This window comes from Anarhichas minor, unplaced genomic scaffold (genome assembly GCF_050575085.1).
Source record: "Anarhichas minor isolate MPS153535 unplaced genomic scaffold, ASM5057508v1 ptg000055l, whole genome shotgun sequence".
In the NCBI taxonomy this organism is placed as follows: domain Eukaryota; kingdom Metazoa; phylum Chordata; class Actinopteri; order Perciformes; family Anarhichadidae; genus Anarhichas; species Anarhichas minor.
The window spans coordinates 5288798-5316745 of record NW_027466501.1 but is presented as its reverse complement, the minus strand read 5'-3'; the positions used below and the strand labels follow the sequence as shown (position 1 = coordinate 5316745).

At 41.1% G+C, this 27948-nt stretch overlaps 1 protein-coding gene across 1 annotated transcript in view; it reads right to left on the bottom strand.

Annotated features, from left to right (window-relative positions):
* Nucleotides 1-24721, bottom strand: part of ipo8 (importin 8) — a 61520-nt gene extending 36799 nt beyond the window's left edge. Inside the window, exons 1-6 of the mRNA XM_076076173.1 lie at nucleotides 24340-24721; nucleotides 12310-12391; nucleotides 3213-3369; nucleotides 2743-2901; nucleotides 1682-1838; nucleotides 1331-1420 (exon numbers count right to left, since the gene is read on the bottom strand). Of these exons, the coding sequence (XP_075932288.1) occupies nucleotides 1331-1420; nucleotides 1682-1838; nucleotides 2743-2901; nucleotides 3213-3369; nucleotides 12310-12391; nucleotides 24340-24423 (729 nt within the window). The 5' untranslated portion in view covers nucleotides 24424-24721. The remainder of the gene's footprint in view (nucleotides 1-1330; nucleotides 1421-1681; nucleotides 1839-2742; nucleotides 2902-3212; nucleotides 3370-12309; nucleotides 12392-24339) is intronic.
* Nucleotides 24722-27948: the final 3227 nt, after the last annotated feature.

Below are 27948 nucleotides of genomic sequence, written 5' to 3'. Positions count from 1 at the left end.
GTTCAAGAGACCCTCTGACATGGGTCTAGTTCACACTACACAAAAGCCCTGACTTTCCACTCTCTGACAGTTAATGGAGCTCAGAAATCGCGCCAAAAATCCCAGATCAGATGTAAATCGGTGTTGGCTCAGCGCTTGCAAATTGTATTTCAGCACTATGTGTGAACTGTTTAAAAGACGTGGGCCGGATGAATCCCTAGTAGGCTAAATATCTGGACCTATCGGGGGATTCCGAAGGAGCTACAGCCAATGAGAGCGCAAGACACAGGTTGAGAGAAAACCTCTGGGAGAAGTCGCAATGAAGTCAAAATAACGAGATCCTCTGGGCAAATATTTTTTTTGTCATGGTAAAAGCATTACCCTGTCAAAGGCAATATAATGATTTAGTACAGGAAAATATAAAGCACATCTAAAATCTTCCCCATTTATTCACTCTTTTCAAAAAGCTCAATCCAGTGCCCAATAAAGGTTAATATCATAGACTCAAAGTCAAGTCATGTTGTTTATATAACGCTGGTCTCACATAGCCAAACCTATCTTCACAGCGCTATGCCAGCATTAAAGAAAGGTCTTGGTCTTCATATTATCATCTGCTATAGGGGAACAACGTCTGTGCCTTGTTTGTATTTCTGAAAAGGGCCAGTGTGCAGCATTTAGAGGGATCTGTTGGCGTTACATGAGTGTTTTGGTTACCGTAGAATTAGCCGTTTATATCTACATACGGAGAAGATCCTCTTCACGGAGGTCACTATGTTGAACCTTCATATTTCTACACTAGCCCAGAACAGAAACATTGGCTCTAGATAAGGCCTTCATGTTTTCGAGTCTGCCCCCGTAGTTCGTCTCCACGCTTGACACAAGGGAGAAGCTTCAGTTGGTTGCAATCTGCAAACTCTAGATGCTGCCACACTGGCCCTTTAAACCAATCACAATCTTCTTGGATGGAGCCAAGCACAGCATGCAAAATGGAAGGGGAGGAGAACCTCACCAGTGAGTCAGACTAATACAACACAATATCAAACATTAGCTTCAAGGGGATTAACAATGTGTACAACAAATGACACCCTCTGTCTTTAAGCCCTGAATTCAGATGAGGAAGAACTCCTCCCAAAAAACATTCAACAAGGAAAAGATCTGAGAAACCTCAACCTCATAAAACCATGAGAAAGTCCAGAGAAAGTCCTCCTCCACAACCCGGAAATTATAGCTCTTTCTTATATAGATATATTTGTTCAAGTCACTTTCATTTATTGACAGGTCCTGGAAAATGTATGTATGTGTGTGTATATGTGTGTGTGTGTGTGCGTGTGTGTGTGTGTGCGTGTCTTACAGCTGGGACGTCTCGGTCCATTATGGCTCGGAGGATTTCCATCCACTGAGTCATCACTGTGTTGTTGATCAGCTGCAGAGGCAGTGAGTACTGCAGGACAACAAGAAGGTCAATGCTGTCACCACAATCATCATCATTATGATCATCACCACAGTGAAAATTCTCTAATATATTTACTTATGGAGTTTCATATTCATTAGGTGTATCTGAATGTTATTTCTAATATCCCTGATAACGGGAACAAGCTGAGATGCGTCTGTCTGACAAATACATTTCTTCTGCCTCCAGTTCTCCAAAATGTCTGAATCTTGCGGTCACTGGTCGTGGCTTTTATAATGTTTTGACACACACCTGTACGAGAGCGTGGAAGATCTTGAGGATCTGTTTCTGGATGAGGACAGAGAAGATGGTAGCGTCAGCAAGCAGCTGGCTGATGAGCTGCTGAATCCTTGGCAGGAAGATCTGCATGGCTGCCAGCAATGGCTCCCTCTCATCTGCCTTCCGGTACCTGAACACACAAGCACAGACACACAAAAATAAGCAGTACTTCCTTCCAGGATCCTCCTTTAAGAAAGGACTCAAACGTACACCGAGCCAAGTCCCACAAGTCCCCGACACACCAGGCCCGGGGTTTGCTTCTCGGCTGATTGAGCATGTTAAATCGGCGGCAGAGTGCGCTTGTCAAATCACTCCGATTGGCTTTAGCTTAAGCTCATCAGTGCATGACAAGATAAATGAATGTGAGGAAAGAAATCAAATGACTAAAGTCAAGACGGCACACAAGAAGGCTCTTCTGATGATTCCAATGCACTAATATCTCCACAATGACATGGCCATCCTGAGATGAACAAACCCTTCTTTTTAAGAAGGGTTTGTATATCCACAGTCCTAGGTCTTCTGCTTTTGATCGCAAAAGAATAGTTCCAACACATAACTTTACCAAAAACAACAAGCTCGGCTAACCACATCCTGACTCCAGCGATGCACTGAACTCACAGACATGAAGTTGATATATATGTTATCTTTGATATCTATTTCCCAAAATGTTGAACTATACCTCGAGTGCTTTATTTATTTTGGTAAATAACCCAGGACATTGATTTGTGCTGAAATGTTAAGTTTAATCTTATCCATTCATTTAAAATGGATTATTTTTGCTGTATGAGGAAATAGCAATGGGAGCTTTCCACAAGTCTATTTTTGGGGGAAACACTGCAGGGATTTAAAGAGTGAGTTCAGAGTTATTGGCTCAGCCTTGTTGTCTATACGTAAACCGTATCCAGTTTATTATTGGACCATCCTCTTTTAAACCTGTAGTCGTGACGTGAGGGCTACTGGCTCCCCAGGAGGGATGTTCAGAGTGGTGAGGTGGAAAAGAGGAATATGAGCAATATGTTTACCAGTTTACTCACTCGTATGTTTTGACCAGCTGGTAGAGAGCCAGCAAGCTGCCGTACCAGCTGCCGCCGTTCTGAGACTGCAGGTACATGCCAATTTTGTCCACTATAGCGGTCCAGCGGCCGGGGAAGTCGTGCTTGATGATGGCTCGTAGACACATGGTCAGCTGGGCGCTATGGACGGCGGAAAAACATGTGGAGTCATTTATTGTATCAGTCAATAAGCAGTTTTGTTCCTTCAGTGTCTGCATACCATTCAGGTTCCAACTGTGACCTCTGTCAAATGAAAGTTTAAAGAGTTATAAAAGAAAAGCGTTTCATTTAGATTTTAGATTCATAAGAAGTCTACAGGTTTGAATCATGCTTTTCTAAGAAGATAAACAGGTGATGCATGACAACAAGTTTCATTCTTTGTCTAAAGAGGGACAGTTGCATGAAGTAGAGTAACAGATGCGTCCTGCGTGTAGTGTGTTCAGACTCAGTACCGTATGGACTCTGGAGAGCGGATGATGCCCTCCACTACGTGGTCTCTGATCTGCTGCCGGTCGTTCTCGTGGATGTTGAAGGGAAAGACGACCTCCCCAAGAGACGGCTCTCTGTCCTGCCAGTACTGACTCACCATGTTCTTCAAGTAGATGGCCGCTACACACACAGAGCCCGGTAGTCAGACAAACATGCACAGACTCAAGGTGATCTCATGAGTCTCAATAAACTGCATTTAGAGGATAACTTTAGTGATATTCTATCTTCCACCTATTGTCATTCTATCTAAAAAAACAACTTAAATCAAACAATGAATACAAAATAAGTTATTTGTGTATCCAAAGTCATCGTATTCCTCTGTGTATGGGGTCGGATCAGTCCCAATATTAATGAATGCACACAAAAGGATTCAAAAATGTATTTTGTGATTTCTATATAAATGACTCTCTCCACAAATATATTTTACAATACACACACAAGTAATCATTATATATAAATTTAAACAAAATCAACATGTAAAAATATGATTCACAGATATATGTCTGATGCACACACATATATATTTTGGTTTAAATAAATGTAAAGGAAATCCATAAATATATATTTTTAATGATTTACTTTTGAATGTATTTGACATTGTAAATGTGGTAAAGGTAATACATAAGTTTCAGTTTGTCGGTTTCAAGATCAGCTCATTATTTTGTTATAGTGTTATGGTGTTATGGTCTTATGGTCTTATCGTGTTATAGTGTTATAGTGTTATCGTGTTATGGTGTTATAGTCTTATAGTGTTATCGTGTTATCGTGTTATCGTATTATGGTGTTAGTGTTATCGTGTTATCGTTATTGTGTTATCGTGTGTTATCGTGTTATCGTGTGTTATAGTGTGTTATAGTGTTATCGTGTGTTATCGTGTTATAGTGTTATCGTGTTATAGTGTTATCGTGTTATCGAGTGTTATAGTGTTATCGTGTGTTATAGTGTTATCATGTTATCATGTTATAGTGTTATCGTGTGTTATAGTGTTATAGTGTGTTATAGTGTTATCGTGTGTTATAGTGTTATCATGTTATAGTGTTATCGTGTGTTATAGTGTTATAGTGTTATAGTGTACCTCCCCTGCTCCCTTTTCTGAATTTCTGTCTGAATTCTCAGAGTTTTAGTCCTTGAAACACATGAAGTACTTATTGTGGGTGATTTTAATATTCATGTGGACGTTGATAATAATAGCCTTAGTACTGCGTTTATTATCAACATTATTAGATTTGATTAGCTGTCTGTCAGAGTGTACAGAAACCCACTCACTGTTTTAACCATCGACCTGGTTCTGGCTGATGGCATTCAAATTAAACATTTAATAGTCATTCCACAGAACATTCTCTAATCGGACCATTACTTTATAACCTTTAAATTCTACTGGACAACACACCATTAGGCAGGTTTCTAGACTAGTCCATCTGACATTACTGTAGATAGATTTAGTAAGTGATTCCATCTGCAATTATTTCAATGCCGTCTAAATACAACAGAGGACTCCTAAATACAGTGGTGTATAGTAACAAAGTAGAAATACTTCGTTACTGTACTTAAGTCGTTTTTTTGGATATCTGTACTTTACTTTATTATTTATATTTCTGTTGACTTTTACTTTTACTTCACTACATTTTGCAAAGAAAACTGATACATTTCCCCTGAAACCTTCGTTACTCGCTACAAAATCAAATATATCTTTAGAAACAAAATGAATCATGAGACCAACGTCGGGGACTGTGGTGGAACACAGACTGCAAGCAAGCAGGTTTGGTGAATCAGTGGTCCTAGCTTGCAAGTTAAATCATTGGGTAGTCACGTTAATGCGCAATTGCAAACAAGTGCTCTCAAAGCCGCGGTTATTTGATTCCCAGTGATGCCCAGGATGCTAGCTAGCGAGCGACTACATTAGTATAATTCCACTCTACGATGACTGATTTCATGATGGAAGCAGAAATGGAAGCACCTGCTACTCCCGCAACAAACTACGGTGGTGACGAAGACCAACACCTGTGGATTGCTAGCGAGTTAGTGAGCTGAGGAAGTGTTGACAGTCGTGAGATTTTGTTGATTTGAGTCATCTTAGCTATAATCATTGCAGCACTAGTTGGCTAACGTTAGCTAACTTAACGTTAGCTAGCCACCACACCATAGGATTGACAGGAGCCGCGAGAGCGCAGCATTAGGGTTAGCATTAGTGTTAGCATTAGGGAAATCCTTCCCAGCTGTGTGCAAGCTGTCTGTGAAGCTGAACACACCTCTACCTGCCTCAGCGGCCTGTGAAAGGCTGTTTAGCATCGCAGGACTAGTCTTCAGCCCAAGAAGAGGGAGACTGAATTCTCGCAATTTTGAAAACCAACTTCTTTTGAAGATGAACAGGACATTTTTCAGGTTCAAGTAATGACTGGGTTGTTACTTTCGGTGCTGCTTTAGTATTGATCATGTTTTGATATTTGAGTCACGTTGTGGATGATCAGATGGAGTTATGATGGTAGCAGTCGCCCAATTGCAGATTCAGCTTGAGCAAAACCTTTGCCTATTGTGTTCAAATCAGGCCCATAGGAGTTTACAAGGCAGGTGTCCTTTCTCAAAACACTGACCTGATGCATCAAGTGGATATTTTGCATTTGCCCTCTACATCCTCTAGTCGGAATGAGCATACTTATAAACGCACTGTTACAACTCCTTCATAGTGTCATATTGCTTTTCGGAGAATTATGATGATAAGTTCATAGTAGATGCAAAAGTATACTTATGTACAATATATTATGTTGAACATTGTTGCTCCTGGATGGATCACAGTCAACCCAATTATTGTCAACACAGCTCCATGTCCTTGGTCATGGTGGCCACAGCACTTAAAAGAATAAACTTCATAATTCTCAAAATTCTGACCCTTTACTTTTTTATTAACAGCATTTACTTGTACTTTTACTGTCACGGGATTTCACGGATAGGACCCAATAGCAAGACCACAGGAGACAGGAGTTGAAATAAACAGGTTTTATTGTGAAGGTGTGTGAAGGTGTGGAGCCCGTGGTCCGACACCAGAGGGCAGGCGGATTGACGGTGTGAGTCCCGTGGCACGACACCGGAGGGCTGGTAGCTTGACGGTGTGAGTCCCGTGGCTCGACACCGGAGGGCTGGTAGCTTGACGGCGTGATGTAGTCCTCTAACACAACGGAGGGCAGAGTGGCGCTGAGTAGTCCGTAAACACAGAGGGCAACACCTGGAGGGCTGGTAGCTTGACGGTGTGAGTCCCGTGGCTCGACACCGGAGGGCTGGTAGCTTGACGGCGTGATGTAGTCCTCTAACACAACGGAGGGCAGAGCGGCGCTGAGTAGTCCGTAAACACAGAGGGCACGGGGGATTCCCGGACCGACGGACACCGGAGGCAGGCGCACGAGGGAGAAGATGCAACGGGGTTGAAGTGGGTGAAAGACGGTACGACCTGACAACCCCAGACTGCAGGACCAGAGTTTATATATTGCCAGGGGTATCGTTATTGGGACCTGAGTCTGGTGTGTCAGGCTGCAGGAGGTGATCAGCTGGAGTGGCTGCAGCTGTGTGGCCATGGGAGGTGTAGGGTCTGACAGGGATCCTGACATTTACTTTCAATACTTAAGTACATTTAATATCAGAAAATTACTTTTGATACTTAAGTAGAGTAAATATCAGATACTTTAAGACTTTTACTCAAGTAGTATTCTAATAGGCCTGTGACTTTTACTGGAGTCGTTTTCCAGTAAGGTATCTTTACTTTCACTCAAGTATGGCTTTTGGGTACTTTATACACCACTGCTTAAATATGAACTTTTCTCCCTCCTTGATAGTGCTTCAGGCTCACTGACACGCGACTCTATCGCCACTCTGAAAATGAAGATGATAAAACAAACAACATTAGCCCCATGGTATAAACCTCAAGCTCCCAAATCAATGCAAACATCGCAAAAACTTGAAAGGATATGGCATTCCACCACTTTGGAAAAATCTCAGTTAGACTGGCAGAAGTCTTAAAACATATAGGAAGGCCCTCCATGATGCCAGCGCAGCAAATTACTCATCATTGATGGAGAAAAATAAGAAAACCTCTGTAGCCAGGCTGACACTGGTGAGCCGTGCATTCATATAGCCTTCTATAGCCTTCCATAGCTTATATCTACTCATAGCGACTTCATCAACTTCTTCAATGATGAAAATTATAGACAAAATTGATCACCTCTTAGCACTGTCCTCAGACATGTGTTAATCATTCTCATGTTGTTCATCTCTGGAAATGTTCACCCAAACACAGGGCCCGCTATCCATGGTCCCACTGTCTCCAATCTGTCATTTAATGATTTTTGTGATCGTAAATCATTGGGCTTTTTACATGTCAATATCTGTAGTTTGTTGCCAAAACATGACTATTTAAAATCTTGGGTGCACACTGCAAACCCTGATGTTCTGGCTGTCTCTGAATCATGGCTTAAGAAAGGTGTCTCGGATCTAGAAATTCGAATACCGGGTTACAACGTCTTTCGTCAGGATAGATCCACCAAGGGTGGCGGCGTGGCTATATTTGTAAAAGACCATTTGCAATGTTCTGTTACGCTGTCTAAATCAGTCCCCAAGCAATTTGAACTGTTACTGTTAAAACTTAAACTGTCAACAAATTTCACTCTGTCTGTTGCTGTTTGCTATAGACCACCCTCTGCTCCAGCATGCACATTAAGAGCTCTCGGTGAACTGCTGGCCCCTCACATTTCCTCTGAGTTTGTCCTTTTGGGTGACCTAAACTGGAATATGATCAACCCCCCCTGATTTAGTTACACAGCAATTTGATGCTTTAAACCTCTTTCAAATTGTATCTGAGCCAACCAGATATAATTTGAAATCACCGTCATCTGCCACACTGATTGATATTATTCTCACTAACACTCCATCAAATTACCGATCTGGAGTCTTCAGTCAAGACTTGAGTGACCACTGTGCTATTGCATGCGTTTCGCTCCGGCCTCTCTGTCAAACGTCCACCGGTGATTGTGACCAAGCGCTCACTGAAAAACTTTGCCAATCAGGCCTTCCTGCAAGATGTTGCAGCTGCGTCCTGGGAAAGAATCAATCTTATCCCCTCAGTGGAGGATGCCTGGTCTTATTTCAAAAACACCTTTAGCCTAATCATTGAGAAACATGCCCCATTGAAACGATTCCGGACGAAGAATCGCTACAGCCCCTGGTTTAGTCACGATTTGGCGGCTTTGATCCGCCTAAAAAACACCTTATGGCGGAGGGCGAGGTCTTCTCAGTCTGCTGCCGACTGGCTGGCCTTCAGACAATGCAGGAACAAAACAACACAGGCGATCAGGAAAGCTAAAATCAGTCATTTCAAAGAAGAATTCTCATCCAGTGGCTCTGACGGCAAGAAATTTTGGAAAACAGTCAAATCCATGGAAAACAAACTTGCTTCTCCGTATCTACCCACTTCTATGATTTTTGATGACATTGTTGTTACTGATAAACAACGCATGGCCACACACTTCAACCAACATTTCGTGAAATCGTCTAATTTCTTTGATGCAGTTGCCCCTGAAATAGATTCATCTAACACGCCTACTTCATCACCCAGCGTTACCAGCTTCTCCCTTCAACCTGTTAAGGTTTCGGAAGTCCTGGATGAACTTATTAAGTTAGATTCAAACAAGTCAGCTGGTTCTGATGGGATTGACCCTGTGTTTTTAAAATCAGCCGCTCATATTATTGCTTCCCCTATTACAAGCCTGTTTAACCTATCATTTAATTTGTCTGTTTTCCCCCTTGACTGGAAATTGGCTACGATTCTTCCCCTCTTTAAAGGAGGCTCTGGCTCTGACCCGAACTGCTACAGGCCGATTTCCATTTTGCCCTGTCTGGCCAAAGTCATAGAGAAACTGGTACATAAACAACTAATTCACTTCATTGACTCAAATCATATTTTGTCTGACCTGCAGTCTGGGTTTAGGAAAGGCCACGGATGTACCACCGCTACACTGAAGGTCCTTGATGACGTCATCACCGCCATAGACAACAAACAGACTTGTGTAGCTGCCTTCATAGATCTAGCCAAGGCTTTTGACTCGGTCAACCATAACATTCTCCTGCAAAGACTTACCAGCATTGGCTTGTCCAGTAGTTGTTGCAACTGGTTTGCTAGCTACTTGGCTGGTCGTGTCCGGCGGGTGAAGACTGAAAACATCATGTCTGAACCGCTTACCATCTCTAAAGGTGTCCCTCAAGGCTCCATCTTAGGCCCTATTTTGTTTTCCATTTATATTAACGATGTAGCAAAAGCTGCTGGAAATTCCTTGATTCATTTGTATGCTGATGACACCATCATATATTCAGCTGGTCCCTCACTCTACTCTGCTGTGTCCACTCTTCAACAAAGCCTCACCTCCATCCAACAGTCTCTCCACAGCCTCCACCTGCTCCTCAACCCCAAAAAGACCAAATGTATGCTGTTTGACCGGAAAAACCTCATCATTCCCAGCCCTCCCAAGGTCTACAGTGCTGATGGCTCGGAGCTGGAGTTTGTCAGCTCCTACAAATACCTTGGATTCTGGTTGGACTCGTCTCTCTCATTTAACATACACATCAATAACCTTCTGGCTAAAGTTAAAGCTAGACTGGGTTTCCTGTATCGAAACAAGGCCTCCTTCACACACTCTGCCAAATTCACCCTTGTGAAAATGACCATCCTTCCTCTATTTGATTACGGCGATATAATTTATAAAATGGCATCAAAGACCACCCTCAGAAAACTGGACACACTCCACCACTCAGCAATCCGTTTTGCCACATGTGCACCCTTCACCACCCACCACTGTGCTCTTTACAGATTGGTGGATTGGCCCTCCCTTCATACCAGGCGGCTACAACACTGGCTGCTCGTGGTCTATAAATCCATTTTGGGAATGACTCCTCATTACCTCTCAAATCTTCTGCGCATTTCTGACAGCAATCGGCATTTAAGATCCAGTGACTTCATTGGGCTCATCATTCCAAAAGTCCGTACTGTGTTTGGTCATAACTCTTTTCATTTTGCCGCTGCAAAGGACTGGAACTCACTACAAAACACACTCAAACTAACAGCTCTCACCTCTCTCAACATGTTCAAACATAAGCTGCAACAAGTTATAGTTGACTGCTGTACTTGTTGACCAGCCCTCACTTCTCTTTCTTTCTTCCATTTTTTTTTTTACAAATAACATCCAGTAATCTGCCTTTTATTTTGTACATAGTGTTTATTATTTTATCTAGGTTGTTTTTAGTCATTTTTCCATTGCTTGTCATACTGTATTGTATCTGTGTTGTTTCTGTAACTTGTGTGGACTGTGCTACTGCCTCTTGGCCAGGTCATCATTGAAAATGAGAATTGGTTCTCAATTGATTTTACCTGGTTAAATAAAGGTTAAATAAATAAATAAAAAACCTCCTGCCCTAAACCGGTACCGATTCATCCTCAAACACAGGAACCTGAGAACCAGCTGTAAAACCTGATGCATATACTTAGTCTGCTTTTTTATGATCGACTTTCACCAATTAACAATGTCTATGTATAAACCTTCTTCCTGTCTCTTAGACTTTTTCCCGACTAGGCTGCTTAAAGAAGTTTTACTGTTAGTTAGCACCTCTTTACTATATATGATCAACCTGTCTTTACTAACAGGTCATGTACCACAGTCCTTCAAAGTAGCTGTAGTTAAACCTCTTCTTAAGAAGCCCACTCTCGATCCAGAGGTGTTGGATAACTATAGACCGATCTCTAACCTTCCCTTCCTCTCTAAGATCCTTGAGGAAGCAGTCGCTAATCAGTTGTGTGACTTTCTACAAAACAATAGTTTATTTGAGGATTTTCAGTCAGGATTTAGAAAGCATCATAGCGCAGAGACAGCTCTGGTAAAATAACTGATGACCTTCTAATTGCATCAGACAAAGGATTCGGCACCATTGACATCACAGTATATACAGAGACTGGAACATTCAAAATAAGGTACCACGCCTAGCTGACCTCAGTCCTATTCATCAGATCTATCCAAGTCTGTACAGGTAAACAATGAATACTTCATCCACACCAACATTTGTCAAGGTTCCATGACTTTCTGTGCTTGGACTTATTTTATTCCCCTTATATATGCTTCCTTTTATAACAAAACGTCCATTGTTATGCAGATGATACTCAATTATATCTATCGATCAAGCCAGATGGAACAAACCAGTTTAGTAAACTTCAAGCATGTCTTAAGGACATAAAAACCTGGATGACCTGCAACTTCCTGATGTTAAACTCAGACAGAACTGAAGTTATTCTACTAGGCCCAGAACACCTCCAACATCAGTTATCCAATGATATGGTTACTCTAGATCACTGATTCTCAACAAGTGGGTCGCGACCCACCAGTTGAGACCCGTTTTCAGTGGGTCGCAGGCCTTTGCCTGAAAAGAAAAATTTTAAAAATGATTTTTTTATGCAGCGGAGTTATTCACACTCATTAACAGTATTTGACATTAATGCCTTGTAATGCTAATAAACACCCGCCATTTCACAGTATAGAACAGGGGTCGCTAACTGGCGGACGGCGGTCCGGACCTAGACGCCGATGTATCTGGACCCAGGACCTAAAACCGATAGATAATTGAGAATTATTACATTTTGACGGAGTGCTTCTGTTTTAACCGGTGCAGCTTTTCCAGCATTTCCGGTACTTGTTCAGCGGTGCACTTCTCCACATTTCTACCGCTGTTAAAAGAGTTTTTTGTGGGGAGTTTCTGATGCAAGGGTCCAAGAACAGAAGATGCTGCATGCTGTACAGATTGTAAAGCCCTCAGGCACATTTGTGATTTGATTTGAAATTTGTATAGAGAGTCTTTACAAATACAATTGAATTTAATTGAATTTAATTGTGTAATTACCTCGCACAAAATGTAGTCAGTGTTTCCGTAACTACAGAATAAAGATGGAAATAGTCCAACAATGTTTAAGTTCCGTGACCAAATAATGAATAGTCCATAAAACATCAGCAGTATTGTTTTATGTACTGAGAGTCTTACCTGCCTGGCGAACAGGAAACTCCACCTGCTCCGACATAATGATCTGAAGCAGGGTCGGGGCAAAATTGATGATCTTGTATGACTGAAACACACAGAAGACAGATAGTTTTTTAACATTTTGTTCAGATTAAACCGAGAGGTGGCTGTGGCTCAGAGGAAGAGTGGTCGTCCACTGTTCAAGAGATCCTGTCCGATCCCACGCTCCCCCAGTCCGCATGTCAAAGTAAACTTTGGCAAGATGCTACTGATTACTCCCAAAGGCTGTGCCATCAGTTAATGAATGTGTTAATGAATGAGAAAGGCGCTATGCAAGTCCACTTACCAATTACATTTTCCATTTGTGTGTGCATGAAGTGAGAAACGGTAAATTTGAGTCTATTATTTGTAAGCACAAGATAACATATTTTGAGGACCTACAGTAGTTACAGCAGTCAGTAGATCAGTGACACTAATGATTAGGGTTATAGTCCAAAAGGGTTAGAACCCTATTGAGTTTGTGTTGGTTTGTTATTATTATAGGGTTCAAACTCCATAGGACACAAAAGTGCCACGGCCAAAAGATCCTTGTCACTGAAAGTGCGAGGATCCTATTGTCTTTGTCGAGATCACTAATATTATTCGGGCCAGAGCACAAAAGTGTAAGGGCAGAACAGTCCCTGGTACTGAAAGTGCTTTTTCTGCCTTTTCGTAACTTCGCCTAGAGCAGAGGTAGCCAACACGGTGCCCGCGGGCACCTGGTCGCCCGCCGGGACCACGTGAGTTGCCCGCAAGGCGTGTTCTAAAAATAGCACTAGTCACCATGGAGCTCCGTCTAAACATTTTAGTTGCTGTTCATTTTTTATCAAAAATGCTTGCATTATTGTAGATTTTAAAATGACAATATTTGTTGTCGTAAGAGAGTTGTGTACCGAGAGGCGCACGGCGGACAGCCAGGAAGAGGCTGCCGTACCGCACTAGGTTTTCAGTTGTGCCGCGGGGCAACAACTCTTGGGTGGCGGAGGTAAAGGCGAGGCAACGCAATCCGACTGAAAAGGCCCAGACTAGAGGTTTGAACGCGGGCGCCCGAAGATACTAGTTTCTTCGTGGAGAAAAAGGTACCATTAGAAATGGTGTCGGTGACAACAAACGGGGCTCCCGCCATGACGGGCCGGCATGCAGGCTTCATTGCGCAATATAAAGGTGACCCAGACTTCCCTGAATTTCTACATTGCCACTGCATCATTCACCAGCAGGCGCTATGTACAAAAGTAACCGGCTTTGATCATGTGATGACTCCTGTCGTGAAGATCATAAATGGCATCCGATCCAAAGCCAAACAACACAGGATATTCATAACTGATCATTTGTATAAACATGGGACAGAGTTGATTTGTTGATCATGATTTGTTCAAAAATGTTACAAAAGTGGTTAGTACCAACGAGACATGATGTGAAGATATGACAGTTAATGATTTCATAGAAAATGTTAGAAGTGATCATTTTTACAAAAATATAACAGGTGTGATTTTGAACCAAATGCTACAAATGTGCTTATTCATACAAAACTGTCAAGAAAGACATTTACTAATATCAGAGATGTGATACCTCTGACTTTCAAATGTTGAAACAGAATAACAGAAATAAATGTTTAAATCTGTGTTTCCTACCATCATGTTGTGGAAATCATTGTTAATAATTATTGTGAGGAATAATTAACATTGACATGTGATTAGACAGTGTCTTCACACATATTATTAAAAGGTGATCTGTGTAACTTTGTTATTCAGGAAGTTTGTATCAAACAAGTAGCCCTTCGTACTACTCGGTACCCTTGAAGTAGCTCTCAGTTTCAAAAAGGTTGGTGACCCCTGGCCTAGAGGATTCAACAGATCCATCTCAAATTTGTTCAGCAGAATCTCAAGATGTTCACAATGCTAAATTGCGACGCTTTTGGGTTTTCATACAATGGTGTTGCTGTGGCAAGGCGGGAGATTTGCATGTATCGCCATGACACAGGAAGCTGTTGTAACTTGGATTCACTTGCTTCAAATTGCAAATGCTGGATAAAAGTCTAGCCCTGAAGGCATCTACACGCCTGTTTTGAGTTATTGTCAACTACTGACAACAGGAAATCAGCCTCATGTTACAAAGATGATTCGATTAACATGCAATGTAAATGCTGTAATCTACACATGATGTACATCAACGAGTTGTAAAATAGGTTTTGTGCGCAGAAAAAACCCTGCGTTTGTGACCGTAAGGTCCGACAAACCAGTTTCAATCAACAATAAACTCTCCGGATTAGACGCAGGAATAGCTCTCGTTGAAGTACTTCAATGAGAATTCCACCAGCTCCGCGAAAGTCTTAAATTCAGCCAAGAAAAAATAACCACACTAACCAAAGAAAACAAATCCCTCCAACACACCGCTACTTCCTTCACAAGTCAGTTCGCCTCTGTTGCTAAGGAAAACAAGGACATGAAATAAACCACTCAATCTACAGTCATGAGAGACAATCTTGTTTTTTCCGGTATCCCAGAGTGCCCACAATATGACAACCCAGAACAACTGATCAAGGAATTCACTTACCTCAAAATCTCCCCGGACACTGTTAAGGACATTACATTCCACGAGTACATCCCATGGGACAAAAAAACCCTCTAACAAACGCCCACGTCCCATCGTTGCAAAATTCAAACACTTCAAGCAAAAACAGCAGGTACAACGTCACGGCAGACAACTGAAAGGCACGGACTATGGACTCAACGACCAATTCCCCCGAGAAATCCTGAACAGACGCAAAATACTATTCCCAATCAGAAGACAAAACACGCAAGAAGAAAAAAAAGCAGTCATCTCAGCTGCTAAAATAAACATTGATGGCAAACTACTCTACCGAGACAAACAAAATAACCCCTCGCTACTCTAGTTCCACCCTGCATAATCTCTCTCCCTATCCCCCCCATAACACATGCACAAACACACACGCACACACATTTCATCCATGCTCCACACCTATGGAAGAACACCTGCCCGTCCGACACACAGACATACCCAGACACGTGTACATATACCCATACATGCACACACATAGACATGCACACACATAAATCCATTCAAACTGACCACATCTCATCTCCATGAATTCACTTACATTTTTTACTTGGAACATCCGTAGAATTGGTTCACAGGCAAAAAGACTTAGAATACTCAACCACATAAACAAATTACAAGCAGTCATAAATTAAGAACACCACAATTCAATCACACTTTCTCCAGACAAAGAGGCGTAGCAATTTGAATAGACAGAAATCTCTCATTTATTCATAACAACACCATCACAGATCCAGAAGGATGATTTATCATAATAAATATCTCAATACACAATAGACCAATTACTATTGCATGCATCTATAGACCAAATAATGACTCGTCCTTTTTCCGCACTTTTTTTTACCTCTCTCTCTCTAATCTGTCTGACTTTCCACTAATAATCTGAGATTTCAATAAAGTCATAAATCCATCAATAGACAGATCAAACAATTCATACAGCACACTAACTGCCAAACCACAGAAACCATTAAACAGTTCATGAGTGATATTTGGTCTTGGTGATTGTTGGTGATTAAAACACCCGACTGCCAGACAATATTTATTCTTCTCACCGGTTCATCACTTCCATATTGACTTCTTTTTAACCAGCAACTCAATTATCTCCCAAACCTCAGACACACTAATATTAGCGACCATGCTCCCGTCTCCCTCACATGGAATATGAACCAGTCTCGCAAACCATCTGTTGGGACTTCACCATGTGACTGAAACAAAGAGAGGCCTCCTTGTAATTTTGAAATCCTAAACTGGTTTAAACCACAACACTGGTGGCTCATTGGACGAGGGCCACAGGAACCACAGAGAGTCCCTGTGACACGGCCCTGATGTCACAAAGGCAGTGGTGGGCCGTCAGGACCTTCAAGGCCTTCTCTGCTGGCCTAAACACAATCACAAAGTTATAGCTATTTTATAATTTAATAATTGTTCTTAAATAATCTACATTTATGATAATTAATAAAAATATTTTTCCCATTATCTTATGTTCTCAATGCACAGCTACTGTCTTCCTCAGTTGCTCTGCTTCCAGTGCAACTTGTTTTAAGTAGAGCTTTTATCCAATCAGATTTCACCTCTGTGTCTCTAGGTAAGAACAGAGGCCCCAGGCCTGCAGACTCACAAGTGAATCCCTTTGCAGTTTAAGTGAATGGGGACGATATTGTTGATTGTCATAGTGTTCAACCAATCAGATCTTTGGTTTGACATGTTGGGCGTATTCTTTGACGTGTTAGAGCCTGCTAGCTGGCCTACAAGTACATCAGCATTAACGTGCAGCTCAGTTTTCAGGTGCATCTCTGCAGTGAGGTGCAGTGTGTGCTTTGATTGGTCAGTGGGCGAGCACGTGACTATTGTGAAAGGAACTTAACATCAGAGGCTTAGTCGGAGTAGTAAGAGTTCAAATTGAAATTTTTTGCATTTTGCTTGGTGTAGATTATTATTTTTTTACCTAGCTTTGTTTTTTTTACCACTCAATGGCTGAAGAAACGGATTAGTGAGTTGGGATTTAACTGTTGGATTAAACTCTTTGTCAACAAAGAAAGGAGGATGGAGTTTGTCTTTAAGTCAACTGCGTTTGTTTTTTTGGATCTAAAATCTGAATGGCCCTTGAGTGTGTAGCATAATGCGTGTTGCTGCTGTTGTTTTCCTGTTAAGCTAGTTAGCGTAGCCTCCCAGAACACTTGCGGAGCCCCAGCTGTTTTTTGTTGTTTTTTTTTGTTCCGGTTCAGAGGTCAGAGCCCGTTGTCTCCTACGTGAGCGCAGAAAACATATTTCCTACAATTTAAGCTTCTGCATTTTCCAAATGCACTAGTATTATTCAAACATATTGTTCCGTTTGTAAAACTCGTACTGAAAGGTTTAATACGAATACGTGTATTGTTACACCCCTAGAAACAAATATTAACCGTAGCTGTGGCGCCATCATGAGGCTATAAGGTGGTATTTCAGCTGCAGGACAGCAGTGAAGGCCCAGATATAAAATGCAGGGCCCGCCACTGCACTAAGGCTATGTAAACACGCGCTTACCTTCAGTCTGCACCGTCGATTCGTATGAAAGGAGGCAGAAACAACGTTGGTGCTTTTAAGAAAAACCCTAAGAATAGTTCTACATTCGATGGTTGAACAATAAACAGTTTTGGATCCCTGAGGAGGAGAAAACAACTTGCACCGTGCTCCCCACTTTAACCTGCAGAAGGAAGATTACTCTTCAAGTCGACATTCACTGTTCCCGCTGCCGCCAAATGAGAATCAGCTTGTTGTTTAACCCGCCGATACAGAGCGGTACCTTCCTATGACTGCCGGTCATAGGAAGAGAGAAATTCTGAAGAATAAATCCCCACTGTCCCACGGAGGATTTGTTTGATCACGGTCCCCGGATCCAGCAGCGATAGGTCATAGTGTGTATGTAATCTTTTTTTGTTTAACTGTACTGTTAACGTGTTTGTGTGTATTTTACGAACCACGGAGTCCCGTTCAGTGATGTGTAACATACCTGTTGTGCTTGTTGCTGCTGTGATAGTGTTGTTGCATACTGCTGTGCTTTGTTGCGTTTACATCCACCACCACGAGTAAAGTCAGTAAGCTGTACTTTATTAGTTAAAGGTCCATATATATGAATGCATGAATACTTCCTTACTTAATGACCTGGACTTTGATAATTATATTAAGAGAGGGTGGGCGTCCTTCCTTGAAATAAATGATTTACCAGAAATAGCACCATCACTACTTTGGGAAACAGGGAATGCGGTATTAAGAGAAAGAGAAAAATCATATCATATACCACATAAAAAAAGAAAGACAACAAACAGGAAACATACTTAGAACAAAAGATTTAGCAACTAAAGAATATCAGTGCAAATAATCCGACAGCACAAAGTCAAAAGTATTTACTGAAATACAAATTACAACTGAATCAACAAACAAGACAAGACAATTCCTCCTACACAGACTCAGACACGAACATTTCGAAAACAGTAATAAATCTAAAAAAATACCTGGCCAAACAAATCAAGCAAAACAAGGAAAAAACAACAATTTCAGCGATTGTGAACTCAGAACGGGAGATATTGCAGACACCCGAAGAAATAAATACGACCTTTCAAAGAATTTTATATAAATTTATATTCATCAAAACACAAACCAACCCAAGAAGACATCGACACATTCCTAAGCAATATTGATTTACCACAACTTAATGAAAACCAAGCAAATTCACTTGAGAATCCATTTATTATAACAGAATTCCATAATGCACTCAAACGTATACCTAACAATACAGCACCAGGACCTGATGACTTCCTTGCTGAGTTCTATAAACACTTTTGGAATATTTTAGCGCCAGTTTTCAACAGAATAACAGCCGAAATTAAAAATAATTCCAATCGACATGAACACTGCTACAATCTCTTTTATTAAAACCCAATAAAGACCCCATATCGCCATCAAGCTATCACCCCTTATCTCTCATCAGCAAAAAAATTGATCAGCAAAGCCCTAGCATCACGAATTGAAACAGTAACTCTATTTATCATCCACACTAACCAAATTAATTTAACCCTAGCCCTATTTTTAGGCCTCTGCTCGAAAATTGCATACCCATACTAAAAAGAGTCTTTTTCTGCAACCACAAGGTGTATTTGAATAATTGTGGTGTTATAATAAAGGGAATACTTGTGAGATTTGTTCAGATGTGTAAAATCAGTGCATATGTTACTGGTTAAGAGTAAATGAAGATGGCACACAGCTCAAATTGAAAGGTTTCAGGTTCGCCTAATAAAAAAGCACTTTTATTGTTATTTCTTTGGAATGACGCAGCTGCAAGTTTAAACCTCTCCCAAATCATAGCACAATATGCGAACAGTCTCTCTGCAAAGTTTGACTTTGATAAAGTGAAGCAGAACAAAATTAGAGAGGTTTTAGTACAGAGAGGTCAGGCGAGGTCACGAAATTGTCATTTTGGAACCAGCTGTTCTATTGTAATTTCATATGCTATATAACTATATATTTCACTTGTTTTATGCCAGAATCCTCTCTGAGCCCTCTCTGAGCCCTCTCTGCGTAAAGGATTTTTTTTTCGATTCCAGTCCTGTGTACGGAGGGCTCTATCTCAGCAGCCCATTGGTCGAATTCAATGAATGACCCCTCTTTCGACGCTTTTACAGTCAGAATCAACAAAGCGCCGTCTCTCGTGAAGCGTAAAATCCGATACGCTGAAAGTCAAATCCTACCCCCAGCTCCGTAGGTTTAGATTACACCCCCTGTATTCACGGAAACAGATTTATGACAAACAGGACATCCATTGAACAGATATCCGAGTGAAAATACCGTGATTTTATGATCTTGTCTTCAAGAAAATGGTGAAAGGTGAGGCGCTTTTCTGATAATAATCGATAAAGCGGTTTGCATTGTACAACAAGCTGTACGCTAAGCTCTCTCCGTAAAGGGCTAGAAGAGTTAAATGAATACACTCATCAAATAACCGATGCAGACTATTTAACTTAATCCATTACACATCTCACACAAACTCACAGACAGCCCTTGTGTAATTAGATGCAGAAAAGACATTTGATAAGGTAAACTGGGAATTTTTATTTTCTATACTATAACAAATTGTTTTTTCGGGGAATCATTTACCCACTGGGTGAGGATTTTGTACATTTCACCAATGGATTAATATCACAACACTTCACTTTGCACAGGGGCATTAGGCAGGGATGACCACTCTCTCCAACTTTATTTTCCATAATCATTCTGGATCATTCACTTGCAGCAGCCATCCGTCAAACAATAAACATCACAGGAATGCAAACAACAAATATGTACCACAAGATTAGTCTTTATGCAGATGACATTCTACTATACCTACAAACTCCTTCCTCTTCATTATCCAAAACCATGCGCCTCATAAACACCTTCTCTAAAATTTCAGACTAGACTATCAACTGATGTAAATCAAACATTCTCCCCCTTAGCCCCAACAGCTGGGATGTGGCAGTCCAAACACCACCCATTTCTCTGCGCACTGGTAATATTACATATTTAGGAATCAACGTTTCCCCCAGGCTGTCAGAGTTAGTTCATCTAAACTTTAACCCACATCTCAAAACAGTACAGGACACCTTCAATATTGGATGGATCTACCAATAACCCTCATCAGCAGAATTGCTTCCATCAAAATGACCATGACCCATGATGACCCACCTATTCTCAATGATCCCAATCAAGTCCCCACCCTCCTGGTTCAAATCACTAGACTCCATCATCTTCAAATTTTACTGAAAGATGCCTAGAATCAAACTAACCACTTTACAAAAATCCAAAACCCAAAGAGGTCTGGAAGCACCAAACTTTCTCCACTACTTCATTGCTCATCAACTCCAATATAGTCACAAATGGACAAATCCCAATCAATCTGACAACTCCTGGACAGACATAAACAAAACATTGTGTAAAGACATCCATATTTCAGACTTACCATTCATAAACCTCTCCATCACACGCCATCCATGTTTCAAAAACCAGACAATAGCTACAACTCTGACAGTCTGGTGGAAATTCAACCACAATCTCACCTAATAAACACAGTCCTATCTGGAACAATACTGACTTCTTATTGAACAGAAAATAACTAATTTTTTCATTATGGACTAGTAAAGGCACCACACATCTCAAACACATCTTCCATAATAACACCGTAGTCTTATTTTCCTATTTGGTTCAGAAGCACGGCATCGGGGAGAATCACTTCCTAGAATTTCTCCAGATTAAATCTTCGATTCAGACCAAAATCAACATTAAATTATTTAACTCAGATCTTCCTCCGCTAACATCTGACCTGTTTAACGTCACTAAAAAATAAATAAAAATACTATCTAATCTCCGCATCCGACAGAACAATATCCTTTCCTTAAAGAAAGACCACAAATCACCCCCAGCTCCAACTTCTGGACCCAAATCTGTAAAAACATCTGCTCCACATCCACATCCACAAACATGCAAGTCATTCAATACAACATCATTAATAGAGTACACTACACAGGGAAAAGAATGTTTAAAATGGGATTCACAGACTCTGAAATGTGTCCGCACTGCACACAAAGCACCACAGACATCTACATGTATGGCACATGGGACTGCACACCAATCAAACAATTCTGGCATAACATCAGCAACAACCTCTCTCTCCTTCTAGGCTGCTGCATCCCACTTCCCCCTCTCAACCTTTCCAACCTAAACAACCCATCCAGTAGAACACTCTCCACAGCCCTAATCATCACCAAGAAAACTGAACTGGAAATCAAGACACAAAATCAGTTTCATACTTTGGAAAAAAATATATTAATAGAATAATATCAATGGAACAATGATCTGCCTCAATAAAAAAACAAACCGCTGACTGTGACTTAATTTGTCAAAACCCTTAACTCTTAAATTTTACACAAATTTCACTCAACTCTTTTTGCCTGTCCACCACCACAATAAAGATACACACCATCATTCACATACATATATCTGCCGTCACACTTATGATCCTTACATACTCCTTATGACATTCACAAACATGCACCCAACAAAGACACAAACAGAAACACAGACCCCCCCCCCCCCCCCGTCTAATCTATTCTCATCACCTGTCTTTTTATTAATTCTATTTTTATTTAGAATTGTTATTATTATTATAATGTTGTGATTGTTATATTATTGATATTGAACCTATCTTCTCACTCCAAAGATGAAGAGCCATGTTCTTCAGACACAAAGCTACCTGACTGTAACAACACATGACCTCACTACTGAATGGGAGGAGCCATGTTCTTCAGACACACCCCCTTGAGAGTCTCACCAGCCAGGATTTGGCATTTCTGCTTTTTTGCTGAACTGAAAACGTACCGAACATTGGCACCACTGTATTGTACCGTTACACCCCTTATATACATATATACTGTACATACATATACATGTAATGATGAAGAAAGGAGTGTGGTTGGTGTCCGTCCTTCTTACAACAAAATTAAGCTGAAATGACTGAGGTCAGCCTTGTGAAGCCCAAAAGAAGAGAATGTTAGAAAAAGTTTTCAAAAAAGCTGTGCTCATATTTCTAGTTATGAACAAGAAGACTTGACTTGCCTGTTCTTTTGATTAAATGAACACCTAAGTCTTGTTCCCAATCACTGAACTATTCATCAGCAGTTTGTAAATCTAGGATTGTAAAATGTTCATAAATGTGAATCAAATTTAAAAGGAGATAATATTGAGGTGGAAGTTCAAAAGACCAATAAGGAAATAAGATGCTGGTCTTGCCTCCTGCCGTGGTTCTGTCATATACATTGAATGTGTTGTAACTCTGTTATGCTGTTCATTCTGTTCACATGACATCTATCACACTTCTGTCCATCCTGAGAGAGGATCCTCCTCTGTTACTCTCTCTAAGGTCTCTCCCTCTTTTCTCCCCGTTAAAGGTTTTCTGGGGGAGTTCTTCCTGTTCTGATGTGAGGGTCAAAGGTCAGAGGATGTCACATGTGTACAGATTGTAAAGCCCTCTGAGGCAAATATGTAATTTGTGATTTTGGGCTATACAGAAATAAATTTAATTTAACACAATATCTGTTTGACGATGCCAAACGAGAGAAGTGTTATACATTCATTCAAACTGCTGCCCATATAACATAATGCAGAACCAGACTGACGTCAGTCCCAAATGTAACGGTAAGTAATTGCCATCCAGTCGGACATCTTTTATACACAGCCTGCTGCATGCTCACTAGTGTCCCAGTTATGCTCAGCTGATTGGAGTACTTTAATACAAATCAAGGTAGTGTGGCATATATGGTTTCAGATCACTGTCCGACATATGCGAGACAGTTAGACTGTAAAACACATATTGATAACCAAATGCTGACATGAAAGTCAAAGTCTTATAGTAATGCAGAGGATCATTTGAATGGTAGCGTCTTCCATTAAGAATGAACAGATAGAGAAGCTGAACCCAGCAGAGTCTGGGCAGGAAGGAACCACACTGGGTTCATCCTCAAATGCTGAGTTAACACATTTTATACAGAAATGATAGTGAATTTTGAGGAGCTAGAGACACACCTGCATTGCAGACGATACGATGCATGGATAATGTTATCATGTCGTGTGCATGTAAAGCAAAGGTAAACTTGGGTTTTTTGGTTTTAAAAGATGAAGTTTTACCGTATTTGGTGTCATTCAATTTCATTATTTGCAGGCACTGAAAAAAATATAAATGATTAAATACAACTAGGCTACTCCAAATATTTTCCACAACCTGAAGGAATATTGTAAACTCTTCGTCAACCACTTTTAGACCATCATGTGTTATTGAATAATAACAAAATACAAAAAGAAGAGACCAGTTGAATGACTTATGGCAAAACATGCATAATTACTGAGGGTGGGATAGAAATGAACTGCTCTGTGAAGTGTGTGTAGATGAGTCTATAAGCACGGTCTGCATGGGTATCACATCACATCAGGTCAATTATGATGCTGTAAATTCACATTATTTATAAAAACATCACATTTCTTTCATCAATTATTTAAGAGCCATGATCATTTCCATCACCACCACCGGACACACAGTTTAATATGTTTCTGTGGAGTCCAGCGTTGACGTGACAAAGTTTGGAGCCACAACAGCTCCTGGTGGTTCACATCTGACCGAGCTGCTCTTCATGCAGCTGCCGGAGTCAGTGTGGGGAATAGTTTTGTCAAACTACTGATCCCAGGCCTGCTATCAACTGCCAAACCAGGGTTGGAGAATCACCAGGCCGAAGCCGAGCCCACTCACCAACACACGGCCTTCCATCCTCCACAAACACCGGCATCGTTTCTGGGCCAAACTGCCGGTGATGCCTCTAAGATGCAATGCTCCTCTGAGAAAACAAACGAAAGAAAAAGAAACTACTTTAGCTCACACACCTGGTTGAGTTCATTCTCCGCAGCTATCCTCAGACTAGGCTCGATAGTCCCTTTCAGAGCCTGGATGATCCGGTTGGGATCCATATGTGATCAATTGCACGGTTCCTTCTGCGTTGTATTATCGCGCACATGTACCGTCGGATAGCGTCTCTGCCTTACATTCAGCCGAGCGTTACGGATCTGCAGCTGTGGCCAAACACGGTCAGATCTCAGAGTTACGGATACACGTCCCGGTCACAGCATTCAAAATAAATCAACAAATGTCTTCAGAGCGGCGACGGTAAGTTTACTGTGAAGGCACACTCGCGTTTCTTTTCATTGAGGTTAGCTTGACGGAGAACGGTGGCCCTGCCCCGTTTTACCGACAACAAGCTGTCGGTGCACGTAAAGCAAAGTAAACAGACAATTTACGGTTTTCCTCCTCTTGTGTCACACCATGGTCGACACAGGGCTGCGTTGTGTTTTGCTGCCACCCGGAGTGCTGGCGCTGCTGGTGCTGCTGGCGCCAGACAAAGCTCAGATCACTCCAGCTGCTCTGTGTGTTCCATCACAGGCTGTGATCACAACTACCCGTCTCTGCTCTGGAGAGTCTATGCAGAGTATATGGAGGGTATATGCAGAGTCTATGGAGGGTATATGCAGAGTCTATGGAGGGTCTATGCAGAGTCTATGGAGAGTCTATGCAGAGTATATGGAGGGTATATGCAGAGTCTATGGAGGGTATATGCAGAGTCTATGGAGGGTCTATGCAGAGTCTATGGAGAGTCTATGCAGAGTATATGGAGGGTATATGCAGAGTCTATGGAGGGTCTATGCAGAGTCTATGGAGGGTCTATGCAGAGTCTATGGAGAGTACATGCAGAGTATATGGAGGGTATATGCAGAGTCTATGGAGAGTCTATGCAGAGTCTATGCAGAGTCTATGGAGAGTCTATGCAGTCTATAGAGAGTCAATGCAGAGTCTATGGAGGGTATATGCAGTCTATGGAGGGTCTATGCAGAGTCTATGCAGTCTATGCAGAGTCTATGGAGGGTCTATAGAGTCTATGAAGAGTATATGGAGAGTCTATAGAGTCTATGCAGTCTATGCAGGGTCTATAGAGTCTATGCAGAGTCTATGGAGAGTATATGCAGAGTCTATAGAGAGTCTATGCAGTCTATAGAGGGTCTATGCAGAGTCTATAGATAGTCTATGCAGAGTCTATACAGAGTCTATGGAGGGTCTATAGAGAGTCTATGAAGAGTATATGGAGAGTCTATAGAGAGTCTATGCAGTCTATAGAGGGTCTATGCAGAGTCTATAGATAGTCTATGCAAAGTCTATGCAGAGTCTATACAGAGTCTATGGAGGGTCTATAGAGAGTCTATGAAGAGTATATGGAGAGTCTATAGAGTCTATGCAGAGTCTATAGAGTCTATGCAGAGTCTATAGAGAGTCTATGCAGAGTCTATGGAGAGTATGCAGTTTATGGAGAGTATATGCAGTCTATAGAGAGTCTATGCAGTCTATAGAGAGTATGCAGTCTATAGAGGGTCTATGCAGAGTCTATAGATAGTCTATGCAAAGTCTATACAGAGTCTATACAGAGTCTATGGAGGGTCTATAGAGAGTCTATGAAGAGTATATGGAGAGTCTATAGAGAGTCTATGCAGTCTATAGAGGGTCTATGCAGAGTCTATAGATAGTCTATGCAAAGTCTATGCAGAGTCTATACAGAGTCTATGGAGGGTCTATAGAGAGTCTATGAAGAGTATATGGAGAGTCTATAGAGTCTATGCAGAGTCTATAGAGAGTCTATAGAGTCTATGCAGAGTCTATGCAGAGTCTATAGAGAGTCTATGCAGAGGCTATGGATAGTATGCAGTCTATGGAGAGTATATGCAGTCTATAGAGTCTATGCAGTCTATAGAGGGTCTATGCAGAGTCTATAGATAGTCTATGCAAAGTATATACAGAGTCTATACAGAGTCTATGGAGGGTCTATAGAGAGTCTATGAAGAGTATATGGAGAGTCTATGCAGAGTCTATAGAGTCCATGCAGAGTCTATGGAGAGTATATGCAGAGTCTATAGAGAGTCTATGCAGAGTATATAGAGAGTCTATGCAGTCTATAGAGGGTCTATGCAGAGTCTATAGTCTATGCAGAGTCTATACAGAGTCTATGGAGGGTCTATAGAGAGTCTATGAAGAGTATATGGAGAGTCTATACAGTATATGCAGAGTCTATAGAGTCTATGCAGAGTCTATGCAGAGTCTATAGAGAGTCTATGGAGAGTCTATGCAGTCTATGGAGAGTCTATGCAGAGTATGCAGTCTATGGAGAGTCTATGCAGTCTATAGAGTCTGCAGAGTCTATGCAGTCTATGGAGAGTATGCAGAGTCTATAGAGGGTATATGCAGAGTCTATAGAGGGTCTATGCAGTCTATGGAGGGTCTATGCAGTCTATAGAGGGTCTATGCAGAGTCTATAGATAGTCCATGCAAAGTCTATGCAGAGTCTATACAGAGTCTATGGAGGGTCTATAGAGTCTATGAAGAGTCTATAGAGAGTCTATGCAGTCTATAGAGGGTCTATGCAGAGTCTATAGTCGATGCAAAGTCTATGCAGAGTCTATACAGAGTCTATGGAGGGTCTATAGAGTCTATGAAGAGTATATGGAGAGTCTATGTAGTCTATGGAGAGTATGCAGAGTCTATAGAGAGTCTATGGAGGGTCTATGCAGAGTCTATGGAGAGTCTATGCAGTCTATAGAGAGTCTATAGAGAGTCTATGAAGAGTCTATAGAGAGTCTATGCAGAGTCTATGCAGAGTCTATGCAGAGTCTATGAAGAGTCTATGCAGAGTCTATACAGGGTCTATAGAGAGTCTATGCAGTCTATACAGAGTCTATGAAGAGTCTATGGAGAGTCTATAGAGAGCCTATGGAGTCTATACAGTGTCTATAGAGGGTCTATGGAGAGTCTATGTAGAGCGAAGTGTTAAACAGACATGAAAATACTCATATGGATACATCACAAATACAACCATTACATTGTGAAATAATGCAATATATCCTCAAAAACCGGATCATTGACTTTATTGCATTACAGCAGTTTTTCAATTGTCAATATCACTTTAAATAATTATTTTATTTCAGAATGCCACTTTGCATCAAAAAGGCTGTGTCTTCAATCACGACTGAAAATGTCAATCAAGACAAAACGGTCAGTGTCCACTTTCCAGCTTTTTCCAGAACTTCATGATCTTCAACAGCAAATGAAGTTATTTGCTGAGTTCTCATGGAGATGGCTCAGTTGCCATGACCTCAATCACACCAACATGTACACTCAGAGGCCCCTAAAGTAGACCGTACAATCCAATGGAATTCAATTTAATAGCTCTGCCATAAATTCTACCTTTACAAAGTTTGATTCTTGACATTTTCGGTAGTGTGTAAATTTAGTATGTTTATTACCGTGGTCATAGTTAAGGTTGTACTAGAGGTTATATTTAAAGATAGTTCTCGTGTTTTATCCCCTCCATTTACAGACATGAGCAGAAGAAAGAACCTCTGGTGTTAGAACTTTTCCCATTATTCATTTAGGTGATCAATTCTATGGCAAGCAAA